This window comes from Phocoena phocoena, chromosome 5, assembly GCF_963924675.1.
Source record: "Phocoena phocoena chromosome 5, mPhoPho1.1, whole genome shotgun sequence".
Classification (NCBI taxonomy): domain Eukaryota; kingdom Metazoa; phylum Chordata; class Mammalia; order Artiodactyla; family Phocoenidae; genus Phocoena; species Phocoena phocoena.
The window spans coordinates 9,558,114-9,571,831 of NC_089223.1; the positions used below are offsets into that span (position 1 = coordinate 9,558,114).

At 34.3% G+C, this 13,718-nt stretch overlaps 1 protein-coding gene across 2 annotated transcripts in view; it reads left to right on the forward strand.

Moving 5' to 3' along the window:
• Positions 1-13,718, forward strand: part of CCSER1 (coiled-coil serine rich protein 1) — a 1,266,496-nt gene that overhangs the window by 145,534 nt on the left and 1,107,244 nt on the right. Inside the window, exon 2 of one of the 2 annotated variants that reach the window (XM_065877864.1) lies at positions 7,336-8,697. In XM_065877864.1, coding sequence (XP_065733936.1) covers positions 7,377-8,697 — 1,321 coding nt within the window. In that variant the 5' untranslated portion in view covers positions 7,336-7,376. Of the gene's footprint in view, positions 1-7,335; positions 8,698-13,718 lie in introns of those variants that run through there. The other variant, XM_065877863.1, reaches the window with a different exon arrangement.

A 13,718-nucleotide genomic window follows, 5' to 3' on the forward strand; every position in this document is an offset into this window, starting at 1 on the left:
TCCTTAAAAAACTAAAAATAGAACTACCATACAACCTAGCAATCCCACTACTGGCCATATACCCTGAGAAAACCATAATTCAAAAAGAGTCATGTATCACAATGTTCATTGCAGCTCTATTTACAATAGCCAGGACACGGAAGCAATCTAAGTGTCCATCGACAGATGAATGGATAAAGAAGACATGCACATATATACAATGGAATACTACTCAGCCATAAAACAAAACGAAATTGAGTTATTTGTAGTGAGGTGGATGGACCTAGAGTCTGTCATACAGAGTGAAGTAAGTCAGAAAGAGAAAAACAAATACCGTATGCTAACACATATATATGGAATCTAAAAAAAAAAAAAAAAAAAAGTGGTTCTGAAGAACCTAGGGGCAGGATGGGAATAAAGGTGCAGATGTAGAGAATGGACTTGAGGACACGGGGAGGGGAAGGGTAAGCTGGGACAAAGTGAGAGTGGCATGGACATATATACACTACTAAATGTAAAATAGATAGCTAGTGGGAAGTAGCCACATAGCACAGGGAGATCAGCTCAGTGCTTTGTGACCACCTAGAGGGGTGGGATAGGGAGGGTGGGAGGGAGGGAGACGCAAGAGGGAAGAGATATGGGGATATATGTATATCTATAGCTGATTCACTTTGTTATAAAGCAGAAGCTAACAGCACTGTAAAGCAATTATACTCCAATAAAGATGTTAAAAAAAAAAAAGAATTCCTTGCTTAGGCTCTGCTTCTAAGAAACCTAACCTACAACATTGCAAGGAATTTTTTTTCCAAAATAATATTTTAAGACCAAACCAAATTCTCCAATGTAAGAAGTAATAAAATTTTCTTTATTAACAAACATATATACTTTTGGATGTGTGCTATCCTTTCTAAAGTTGCATACTTGTTATGACATTCTCATTGTTCAACAAATTTATCAAATTCACTCTTTTGAGAATCATGTTCAGGGTCTGAGACCGTCTTTGCATATTCATAATATTTTAGTTATTTGCTTCTTTAAGTCTGGATTATTTTGTTGCAAGTAAAAAAAATAATACTGAATAAGTGAACTTAATATTTACTTAATAAAGAATTGAAATGAATGTAGGCAGTTATATATATGTGTATTAATTAGCGTATTAATTCCAAGCCGCAAGCGCATTGACATATGGGTACTCTGGCCTCTAACCTTCCTTTTTTGTCCTATTCAAGATTGACTGGAAATGACAGTATTATTTGTCTACTAGTAGACAGAATTAGAACTTCAGCTGAGAGAAGTTGGGGGAGGTTATAAGCTAATTAAAGTGTACTTGGCTGTGAAATAGTACAAGTATGGTTAATTTTTCTTGATAATTTATAGTTATTAAACATTTGTCATGTGCTAGACCTTGTTCTAAGTGCTTTTAGGTTTTACTTATTAGATCATCACAAAATCTTTAAGGTAGTTGCAACTATTATCCTCATGAAGGCTCAGGGAGTTTAAATAACTTTTTAAGCCACTCTAAAGTCACACAGCTCTTAGGTGTAATGCTGAATTCAAATCGAGATATTTTTGCATGAGAGTCTTCCTTCTTAACAGTTATGCATTCATTGTGTATAAATGCCAGAACATAAACTATAACGTTAAGTATAAATGTAGTCTCATTATTTACTTAAGCCTGGGTCACATGTAGATATGACTTTTAGACTTTTTTCTTCTTTCACTACTAACTTCTGTCTAATTTCTGGTCAAAATCCATTCTTTCTCTCTATGTTTCTCTTCTCCCTCTGTTGTCTCTTCTGGTCAATGAAGAACTGAGATTATATCTGGCTGGGTTTCAAGATTACATGTCTTTCTAAATATGTATTATGGTCCCTGTCCTTCTATTAATTCAGACAAGGAATGCATCTTCTTCCCTAATTCCTGCTAGAATAATCTCTTTGAAATATATTCCCCTTCCCTTTTGTAACTGTTCCCATTATCATGCAATTTAGCACCATGCACTCTCTTTCTCTTTTTACCTAGGAGATTGATTTATTGATTTACAGATCCAGTAAGGGACAATCTCTCTCTGCTTACATGCAATTTTTAGGGTCAAATCATTTTGATATAAGCAACATTTCTGATATATGCAGTTATTTGTATTATTTTCTTCTTTATAGTTGAAGTAAAATAACTTACTGTACTCAGTGTGGCTAAATTATATGCAAATTTAATAAATTGTTAATTAAACATATCCAATCAATTATGTGATTTCTAACTCTTGCTATCTTTGGCTGACAGTCTCATTCTCTTCCCTGTGACCGATCAATAACCCACTTGGTCCTGATCAGTCATCCTTTAAATGTATCTCATATTGTCCTCACTAACCCTGCTGGTTGAAGTGGCCCTTGTCCATGTGTGTCAGTGATTTATCGTTAAAAATGCCTCTATTAGTTCCATATTTATTTAAATGAAAACAATAAAACATTTTAGAAATACATTTAAAGATAAATTACATCATAGTTAAAGTAAAATTAGGAGTATGGGATTAACAGATACACACTACTGTATATAAAATAAATAAGCAACAAGGATTTACTGTAAAACATGGGGAATGATATTCAATATCTTGTAATAGCCTATAATGGAAAACAATCTAAAAAATATATATAAATATAACTGAATTACTTTGTGGTACACCTGAAACTAACACAATATTGCAAATCAACTATACTTTAATTTTATAAAAAAGATTATTGAGATGTAAATTGCATGAACTTTGTAATAGAAAGAATCTGAGCTGGAGGGCTTTCCAGCTACGCCATAACACCTATCAGGACTCATTTAAATCTTCATCAAAATGACGTAATTAGATAAGATTGACTTGGAAGCTTATTCAAGCTATTATCTATTTAATTTTGGTGAAAATTCATCAGTGTCCTTTGATATGTTTTCATATGATTTGTGTTCTGCCATTGCTTTCTTAATGTTGAAAGTTGTTACCTAGAGAGTATTTGGTTTCTGTGAATTTTTATTTTCCATTTTCACAATGTATCATTGATTTTCTTTTAAGTGTGGTCATTTAGGCTCTACCTGGGTTATTTTCTGATATCTTTTCTCAGAGAGAATAGAACAGACTGTATTTAACTTATGCAACATTCCCCACAAACACTTCAAATATTGGTCATTGTTTTAAAATTCCAATAAAAATGTATACTTTAGGGATGTTTATCATAAGGGGTTAGAATACTGACCCCAATTTATACACCTCCACCTCCCCCCAAAATTTTTGATGATTTTTTAAACAGTGATTGGGGCAGGTTTTGAAAAGTAGCTCATTTTCATAATCACTCTATGTGCTGTAACATCATGCACCACTTGCTTGAATGCATTTCATTAAAAAAGGAAGAAAGTGCAAATTTACTCTATACCAAGCAGAGTGTTAAGTTTCTTTGTGATGTTGTACCTTCCATCCTTAAAAAAAAAAATCACTATAAAATAATTATTATCTGTGTTCTCATTCATGCTACTGGTAAGTGGCAGAGCTTGGATTTGAAACCAAAATTTTTTTTATGCTGATTGCACGTCTGTGTAAAGGGTACTTTGTGTAGGCTTGTTTTTGCAATAATATACCACTAATTTTGGGAGAGAGACAGAGGATACTCACTACTATCTCAGATGTGGGACATCAGGTCCCTCCATCATCTTTGGCTCGTAGTGAAAAACTATGAGGGCTGTCCAAATTCTAGGAAAACAGAAAAATGACAGGAAAGAAAAAGATTAAGGGGGTTTTGTTTTGTTTCTCTTACCTGCACAGATAGACATACCTGTTTTTGCATATGGTAATCAGTTTCCAAGATGATAGCTGTGAAACCCTTCAAGGTTATTTTATGTCTTGGTTAATGCCTTTGGAATTACGGAAAACAAAAGTATAATTTTTTTCAGTATATCTTACTTCTTTAAGGTATTTTACTTTTACTCTAATATTAAATAGGTAACAAATTAATGATCCATAAAACCCCTTGAACTAGAATTTACATCTTTCTCAACCATGCCAATTAAGAAATTCATTGTTGATTTGATGATATATTGTTATTCAACTTGTTAATAACATTGTCTTCAAATGTTAGCAAATTATAGATATTGATTTTACAGTTTGAAAAACTTTTAGTTAACTCATGACTCTAAAAGTTGTAATTCAACATAATTAACCTCAAAATTGAAACATTTCATTTTTGGTAGTGAGACAGAAAGTATGTTTGTGTTTGAAATACTGTTGTGTTCAAGTGAAAACTTCATTTTATGAAATCCATTGACTCTATAAGTATTAATTGTGTATTAGGCACCTGGGGTCTCAAAGCAAAGCAAAAATGGCCTTTGCCATTAACAGACTTAAGGTAGGGACTTCCCAGGTAGTGCAGTGGTTAAGTATCCACCTGCCAATGCAGGGGACACGGGTTCGATCCCTGGTCCGGGAAGATTCCACATGCCGCAGAGCAGCTAAGCCTGTGCGCCACAACTACTGAAGCCCACATGCCTAGAGCCCATGCTCCACAACAAGAGAAGCCACCGCAATGAGAAGCCCGCGCACTGCAATGAAGGGTAGCCCCCACTCGCCACAACTAGAGAAAGCCCACATGCAGCAACAAAGACCCAATGAAACCAAAAATAAAATTAATAAAAAAAAAAGAAGCTTAAGGTAAAATAGTAAAGTCAGATAGATAAACAGATGTTTACTATGTAAGGTAATAAATACCTTACCTTACAGGATGCATAAAGGAGGAGTGCATAAGTCCAAAATGGAAGAGAGTAGGAAGGGGGATCAGAGATGGCATTCTGGAAGGGACCATCTGTAGAAATACGAATTTTACCACATCACAGTTACTGGAAGGGCATTCCAAGCAGATGGTTCTACATCTGCTAATGCCTTGATGGTGAAAGCAAACAGAAAGTGGCAAGTAGTAATCAACGCAATTGGAGAATGAAATATGAGACATAGATTTTAAAGTCTTTATAAAGAATATGGATAATTCCAACCTATAGATATTTTGTCTCTCTCATTTAGCTGGAATAAAGAACTTCATTTAAAAGACTATCTGCGGATAAAGTGAAACAAAAGATTTTTATCTCCAATAGATTTTATATCTATTCCATGTCATCCCATTCAATGTATAAATATCTCTGTGTATCTATGATGTTTTTACTTAAATTAAGACAGATATACTAGTAGCACATATGTATTGTAAACGGAAGTCTGGTTGTTTTCATTAAGAATTTTATTGTAATTCTTTTTTCTGAAAATTTTTCATTAGTCTAATCCTTTGAATACTTGCCTAAGAGACATGGGATTTATTCACTCTTTTATTTTTGATTGCTGATACAAATGTAAGAAATACTAAAAAAAGGTCAAGAAATATTTCAGTATACATAAATTCTGAAGATATTTCAAAAATAGTGGTAAATATCTTGACATGAATACATTGAAGGCCATAGGTTCACCACCGGCTACAAATCACTGTGGTTGATAATGCTATTATTAGAGCAAAATTATTCACTGGGCATTGAATGGAAATAAATCTTGCCTATAAATAAAATCACAGCTGAGAATGATGTTAATTAAAGCATTATTAAGAGTGAACGTGTAAACAAAATTGTATTATTTTTTGTATCCATTTCAGAACATCTAAGCTGGGAGAAAATGAGATAGTTTTAATTTATGAAAGACTTCACAAACTAAAATGTCTTTGTATTTTAAGCTTTCTTCAGCTAAAGCCTTGCAAGGATGCTTAAATGTTTTAGAAGTGGTTCACACATAGTTTGATTTAAATTCAAATTCAGTGAGTGCAATTAAAGATCATCCAATAAAAATCATGAAAGGCAAATTGATTTTATATCATTCAGAACAAAATATCAAATATTTAAAAACGCGTATTTGAAAGAAAATATTTTCCGTTTTTGTCATACACTTCCTCAAGGACATGAAAGTATTTTACTTGATCAATCTAATACTTTATCTGCAAGAATGATAAAATGGAGGGCCTGTCATTTTATGTAGTATTTATTATCGTTAGATAGCTTTGGTTACAATAAATAACAGAAAGAAACAGCATGATTCAAGTTGACAAAGCAGGGGTGTGCACATTATAGTTAAGGAATTAAGTGAAATTTAGAAACAAAGCAAGACAATACAAAATAGGAAACAAATCATGACACATTATAAAAACCAGTGAAAAACAGCAGTCACCGAAAGAGAAAGATCTACCATACAACTAGTAATTTCTGAAGTGGAAACATATCTGGGCCTTTGGCAGCCTAAGCTCTTGGCTTTTCACTCTAGTGAAAGCAGTATATACCATGCTGATTATGAACTGACCCTGTGGTTAGATAATGCTTAGTTTCTTAGTCCTGCTTTAGCACTTATCAGCTGAGTGACATAGGCAGCTTATCTTTCCGCTGTAAAGTGACCATAGTAATATCTACTTCTATAGTTACAAGCATTAAAAGAGATAACCTGTTTCACGTACTTGGTGCATCACAATTAATGAAGTGCAGCTGCCACCTTCTCCTCGTCCTTCTTCTTTGTCTTCATCATCAATACCCTGACATTAATATGGTTCATAAATTTTCTTTGCTTCTGCTTTTCTCTGCACGTAGTCTCCACTTGTCTTAGCATTACCAGTTGAATTAGCTTTCATTTGTCTTTTCTTCAACTCATGGCTGTGGTTTCCTCATAACTTTATCTTGTATGTAACTCTAATGTAGATCCTTTATGATGTAGTTTACTTTCCTCTTCCAATGGTCTAATTATCTCTAAACTTACTAAATCATAATCGAAGGGGAAGTATCTGTTCCAATTGGTTTTTTCTTTGAGTAGAGATTCTAGGGTCAGGTCATACCTTCGTCTGGTCTGTGACTCTGTTAAGCTCAGATCAATTACTTGTTGAGCCCCATGGTACATCTGGTGCTGGCCACCAGAGGCAGTGGTGGGGCATTTTACCCAGAGAGCATTGATGGTGGCTGTCATATGCCTACTAAATCTAAATAAATAAACATAAAAAGTTAAGATTAAGCAATTTACCAAATTGTAGAACTGGTGTGAGTAGGAAGGCTGAGCCTTGAATAGCAATCTCGTGTCTCCCAATACAAATTTAGACTTCAAATATTCTTGGTCATTGTGAAGTTGTGGCACCATTATAAAATTTCTATACAAATGATTGGATATTTTGCTACATAGAAATTCAGAAAATTCTTTGTCAGAATTTTACTATTATTTTAGTATAACAAATGCTGTGTCATGAATGAAAAACCAGTATTATGTTTTAAAATGTCTTATTTATAATTGACTTGTATTAACTTGTTCTATTTGTCTTTTCTCAGGTTGCTAAGTTGGCTATCGCAGTGCAAGCCTTGGAGTCCCAATGGGGGACTCCAGATCAAGACGATCTACTCTGGTCTCCCGGTTGCCAATATTCAGAAGGAGTATTAGCAGAAAACATGATTCTCTTCCTTCGTCACCCTCCTCCAGTAATACAGTCGGTGTCCACAGTTCGTCTCCTTCCAGCACTAACTCAAGCTCAGGTAGCACAGGTAAACGCAGGAGCCTCTTCCGTACTCCTTCCATTAGCTTCCATCATAAGAAGGGGAGTGAACCTAAGCAAGAACCTACCAACCAGAACCTTAGTATTTCAAATGGTGCTCAACCTGGTCACAGCAGTGTGCAAAAACCGAGTTTGGAAGAACATACTAAAACCAGGGGAAGACATTCTGTTGGTTTTAGCAGTTCACGAAATAAGAAGATAACAAGATCTTTGACAGAGGATTTTGAAAGAGAAAACGAGCCCTCGACTAATAAGAATGTCTTTATAAATTGCCTGAGTTCTGGCAAAAGTGAGGGGGATGATTCTGGATTCACAGAAGAACAAACTCGCCGTTCTGTTAGGCAGTCAGCAAAGAAGCTTCTTACTAAATCTTTTTCATCTCACTATAAATTTTCTAAGCCAGTTCCACAGAGCCAATCCGTTTCATTGGTACAGCAATCTGAATTCTCACTGGAAATTGCACAGTACCAAGAGAGGGAACCTGTATTACTAAGAGGTTCTCCATCTTGTTCTGTGGATGTAACAGAACGGGCGGGAAGCTCGTTACCATCTCCACTGCTTTCTGCTGATTTTACTACAGCTCAGACACCTTCAGAGTTCTTAGCCTTGACTGAAGATTCTGTGTCTGAAGCAGATGCATTTCCTAAAAGTGGAAGCATGGCATCCCACTGTGACAACTTCGGCCACAGTGATTCTACCTCGCAGATTTCTCCCAATCCTGCTGCTGCTACAAAGACAACAGACCTTATGGGAACTGTTCCCTGTGCAATTATGTCTCCTGGGAAATACAGGTTAGAAGGTCGGTGTAGCACTGAATCTAAATCCTTACCAGAAACCTCTGCTGCTAATCAGAAGGAAGTGTTATTGCAAATCACTGAACTACCTGCTATGAATGCGAGTGACTCAGAGATTCATCTATCAGCAGATACAAGAAGAGGAGAACATACGGTGATACAAAATGGTGAAACAATGTTGGCAACAAGCTCCCCAAGGAAACTTGGATTTTATGAGCAACATAAAGCAATAGCTGAACGTGTTAAAGGGATCCATCCTATTTCAGATTCAAGGATAATACCCTCTTCCGGTGATCATTATATTTTAAACAAAACATCATATGGATATGATGCAAATCCTGCCAAAGGTATGATGATTTTCTCTGTATAATAAATGATATGAATTATAATTTTCATTATAATTTCTTCAATTTTCTTATTCTATCTCACGGAAACTACATTTTTCTTAGTTTTCACTCTTTAATCTTCTGTCCTATTTATAATTTGTCTTAAATCATTTCTCTGCTTAAACTTACTTCATTCGTATCATGCTGAAAATGTAATTCATCCATGCTACTTATTTTTCTTGGTTGTGTAATTCAGATTCTGACCCTCAGAAGAAAGTGGAAGGAAATTAATTTTATTTACAATGTGGCTTTATCTAAGATAAGGGCCACCTTTTTTTTATAGTTCATGATAGAGTATTGGTATTTCTTAGTTAAAGAATAGATATAGCCCAGACACAATCATTATAAAAGAAATTCGTATAATTAAAATTCTTTTTCCTATTTTAACAAAGTTTTTATTATTAAATAGGATCCATGTTTTGGCACAGAAAGAGGGAGGAAAGGTTGATTTACTCCAGTCTGTTATTTAACAGAAAACATGGTTTTTCAATATAAAATTCAGTTCAAGAGAATTGTTGAATATATAATGCCTACTGGCTGTATTTGACATTTTTTATTCTTTTTTTTCTGTACTGTGACTCCTACTACCACTGCTGCCGCTTTTGCTACTACTACTAACACTAATAGTTCTCCCAACAATATGTCCATTTACTGTTCTGTGCCCTTTGGGTACATTAATTTATTGAATCTGGAAGTGATTGAAATCGCTACTATTATTCTAACTCATTCTACAGGCAAGATGATTGGAGCACAGATAGGTTAAGTAATGTGTCCAAAGTCACGAAGTTCATAAGTAATTGTTTAGGATACAATCCCTATGAGGTAGGCACTAGTATGTTCCCCATTTTATACATGAGAAAACTGAGACCAAGGGATTATACAGCTGGTAAGTAGCACAGCCAAATTACAACTGTCTCAATCCAAAGATCAGGCTGTTTATGACTAGGTTGTAGTACATGTCATGACCCAGGCTCTTTCCAAAACATTAAGAATAATACTGAAATATTAAATAAAATTTGTAATCAGTGAAATTATATATTATATAATGTCAAGAATCATAAGTTTATCTGACTTACCTAACTTGTCTCTCCATGAATATAGCAGTTTTACAGTTTTAAATGCATGACTTAATTTTCCAACTGTCTTCATATTTTTTCACATTTGATACAAAATCACTTTTACACATCTGCCTACTTTTTTCATTTTTTATCTTGGTAGCCTTGCTTGTATTTTGGGATTTAGTTATACCTGCTTAATTCTTTAACTGTAGTATAATTATAAGAATGATAATGATGATGATACTGTGTGCCCAAAGATGTGCTAAGCATTTGCATGCACTGTTTTACTTGGTACTAACCAAAGACTTATGTGGAAGTTATTAATGAGTAAGGTTTAGGATTAAGTTAAATAACTTCATGAAATCACATTGTTAGCAAACGGTGGACCTCAGATTAGAATGTAGGCAGTTTTTTAGAAAATTGCACCCAAAAAGGTAAAAGTGTAATTATTTTGATTATATCTAATTCTTATTTAGAAATGGTGACTTGCCTCAATGTCAAACTGAATAGAGTAAATATTTATCTCTTTGGAAACTAGGGAATGACCAACAATTATCTTGCTGATTATTAATCTGTTGACTGAGATCCTAATAGCAAGCCATTTAACACATTAATTTCACTGAATTTGACACCATGATGCCTGTTCCTGGACATTAGGTGATAATTCATAGTATCTACAACTTGTAAAATAGAAAGAGACAGGCAAATAAGCTGGTAATGCCAAAAAGGAAAAGTTGATTGCATACTATTCTTCACTTTCATCAATAGGAGATATTCATCTGCTATTCATAAAGATTTTATAATTTAGAAGTTTCAAGATTTTAAAGCCATTTAGACAAATGTATTTTATGTAAGAAAGAGTTGTCAAATTCCATAATACTAAGTTTATTCTGTATTTATTGTGAAATACGTTTAAGCTAGTATTTAATATGCATCTGAATGTGCTGGGTGTACATTCATTTCAGAATTATTAATGGAATGTTGACCTCTCTGGCAACTTAACTTTTACTCATTGACTTAAAAAGTTACTGAAAAAACTGCCATATGTTGGCTTAATAGGTTCTAGCCAAGAGTCTTTAAACTCATAGATGAGCCCAAACAGAACAGTTTCATTCATTCATTCATTCATTCATTCAACAAATATTGTTTTGGTACTGTTTTAGGCACTAAGGGTATATCAGTGAACAAAACGAATAAATTCCTTTCTTCATGAAGCTTACCTTCTACTGGGAATACTCAGACAATTAATATACAAATAAATAAATGTCAGATGGTAATAACTGCTGAGGATGAGTTTAAAGCAGAAAAGAGGATTAGGAAGTGGGGGGTGTGATTGTAGTTGGCATTTTTTAAACTTTATTCAAGTATAATTGGCAAATTAAATTGTATATTTAAAGTGAACAAAGTGATGATTTGGTATATGTTACATTGTGAAAGAATTTCCCCCGCCATCAAGTTAGTTAATATATCCATCACGTCACATATTTACCTTTTTGGTTTTTGCTTTTGAGAAATTTAAGTTCAACTATAGTCACCTTGTTATACACTAGATCCTCAGATCTTATTTATCTTATAACTGAAAGTTTGTACCCTTTTACCAAGGCAACCACTTTTCTACTCTCTGTTTCTGAGTTGAGCTTTCTAAAAAAGATTCCACATGTAAGTGATACCATGCAGTATTGGTCTTTCTCTGTTTGGCTTATTTCACTTAGCATATCTTCAAGATTCATCCATGTTGTCACAAATGACAGGATTTCCTTCTTTTTTAAGGCTGAATAATATTCCATTGTATGTAGATACTGCATTTTCTTTATCCATTCCTTTTTTCTCATACTTAGGATGTTTCCAGACCTCTGCTATTGTGAATAATGCTGCTGTGAACATGGGAGTACAGATATGTCTTTGAGATACTGATTTTGCTGCCTTTGGGTATATTACCGGAAGTAAGATTGCTGGATCGTATAGTAGCTCTATTTTTAATTTCTTGAAGTACCTCCATAATGTTTTCCATAGTGGCTGCACCAGTTTACATTCTCACCAACAGTGCACAAGGGTTCCCTTTTTTCCATATGCTCAAAAACATGTGTTGTCTTGACTTTTTGATAATGGCCATCCTAATGAAAGGTGATATCTCATTGTGGTTTTGATTTGCATTTCCCAGATGATTAGGGATGTTGAGCTCCTTTTCATGTACCTGTTGGCCATTTGTATGTCTTATTTGGAAAAACGTTTACTTAGGGCCTTTGCCCATTTTAATTTTTTTTTCTTGCTATTGAGTTGTATGAATTTCGTGTATATTTTGGATATTAACCCCTTATAGGATATATGATTTGCAAATATTTTCTCCCATCCAATTGGTCCAATTGGTTGTCTTTTATTTCTTTCTTTTTTTGTTTTCTGTGCAGAAGCTTTTTAGTTTGAAGTAGTCCTACTTGTTTATTTTTGCTTTTATTTATTTTGCTCTTGACATCAAATCCAAAAAATAATTATCAAGATGAATGTCAAAGAGCTTACACCCATGTTTACTTCTAGGAGGTTTACAGTTTTTGATCTTAACTTTCAAGTCACTAATCAATTTTAGTTGATTTTAGTGTGTGGTATAAGATAAGGTCCCAGTTTCATCTTTTCGCATGTGACTGTCCATTTTTCAACACTGTCTATTGAAGAGACTATCTTTTCCCCATTATATATTCTTGAGTTCTTTGTCAAAAATTAATTGCCACATTTGCATGGGTTTATTTCTTGGCTGTCTCTTCTATTCCATTGATCTATGTGTCTGTTTTTACACCAGTACCATACTGTTTTGATTACTGTAGCTTTGTAATATAGTTTAAAATCAGGAAGTGTAACGCCTCCGTCTTTGTTCTTCTTTATCAAGATTACTTTGGCTATTTGGGGTCTTCTTTGTTTCTGTACAAATTTTAGGGTTTTTTTTTTTATTTCTGTGAAAAATGTCAGTGTAATTTTGATAGGAATTGCATTGAATCTGTAGATCCCTTTGGGTAGTATGAACATTTTAACAATATTAATCTTTCCAATTCATGAACATAGAATATCTCTTTATTTTTATTTTCTTCATTTTCTTTCATCAATGTCTTTTACAGTTTTCAGTGTATATATTTTTTGCTTCCTGGATTAAACGTATTCCTAGGTATTTTATTCTTTTTGATGCAACTGTAGATGGGATTGTATTCTTAATTTCTCTTTCTTTCTTTTATTTTTTTAATTTAATTTAATTTTACTTTTATACAGCAGGTTCTTATTAGTCTTCAATTTTATACACATCAGTGTATACATGTCAATCCCAATCACCCAATTCATCACACCACCATCCCTCCCCCCGCCCACAGCTTTCCCCCCTTGGTGTCCATACGTTTGTTCTCTACACCTGTGCTGCAACTTCTGTGCTGCAAACCGGTTCATCTGTACCATTTCTCTAGGTTCCACATACATGCGTTAATAAACGATATTTGTTTTTCTCTTTCTGACTTCACTCTGTATGACAGTCTCTAGGTGCATCCACGTCTCTACAAATGACCCAATTTAGTTCCTTTTTATGGCTGAGTAATATTCTGTTGTATATATGTACCACATCTTCTTTATCCATTCATCTGTTGATGGGCATTTAGGTTGCTTCATGACCTGGCTATTGTAAATAGTGCTGCAATGAACATTGGGGTGCATGTGTCTTTTTGAATTATGGTTTTCTCTGGGCATATGCCCAGTAGTGGGATTGCTGGATCATATGGTAATTCTATTTTTAGTTTTTCAAGAAAACTCCATACTGTTCTCCATAGTGGCTGTATCAATTTACATTCCCACTGACAGTGCAACAGGGTTCCCTTTTCTCCACACCCTCTCCAGCATTTCTTGTTTGTAGATTCTCTGATGATACCCATTCTAACTGGTGTGAGGTGACACCTC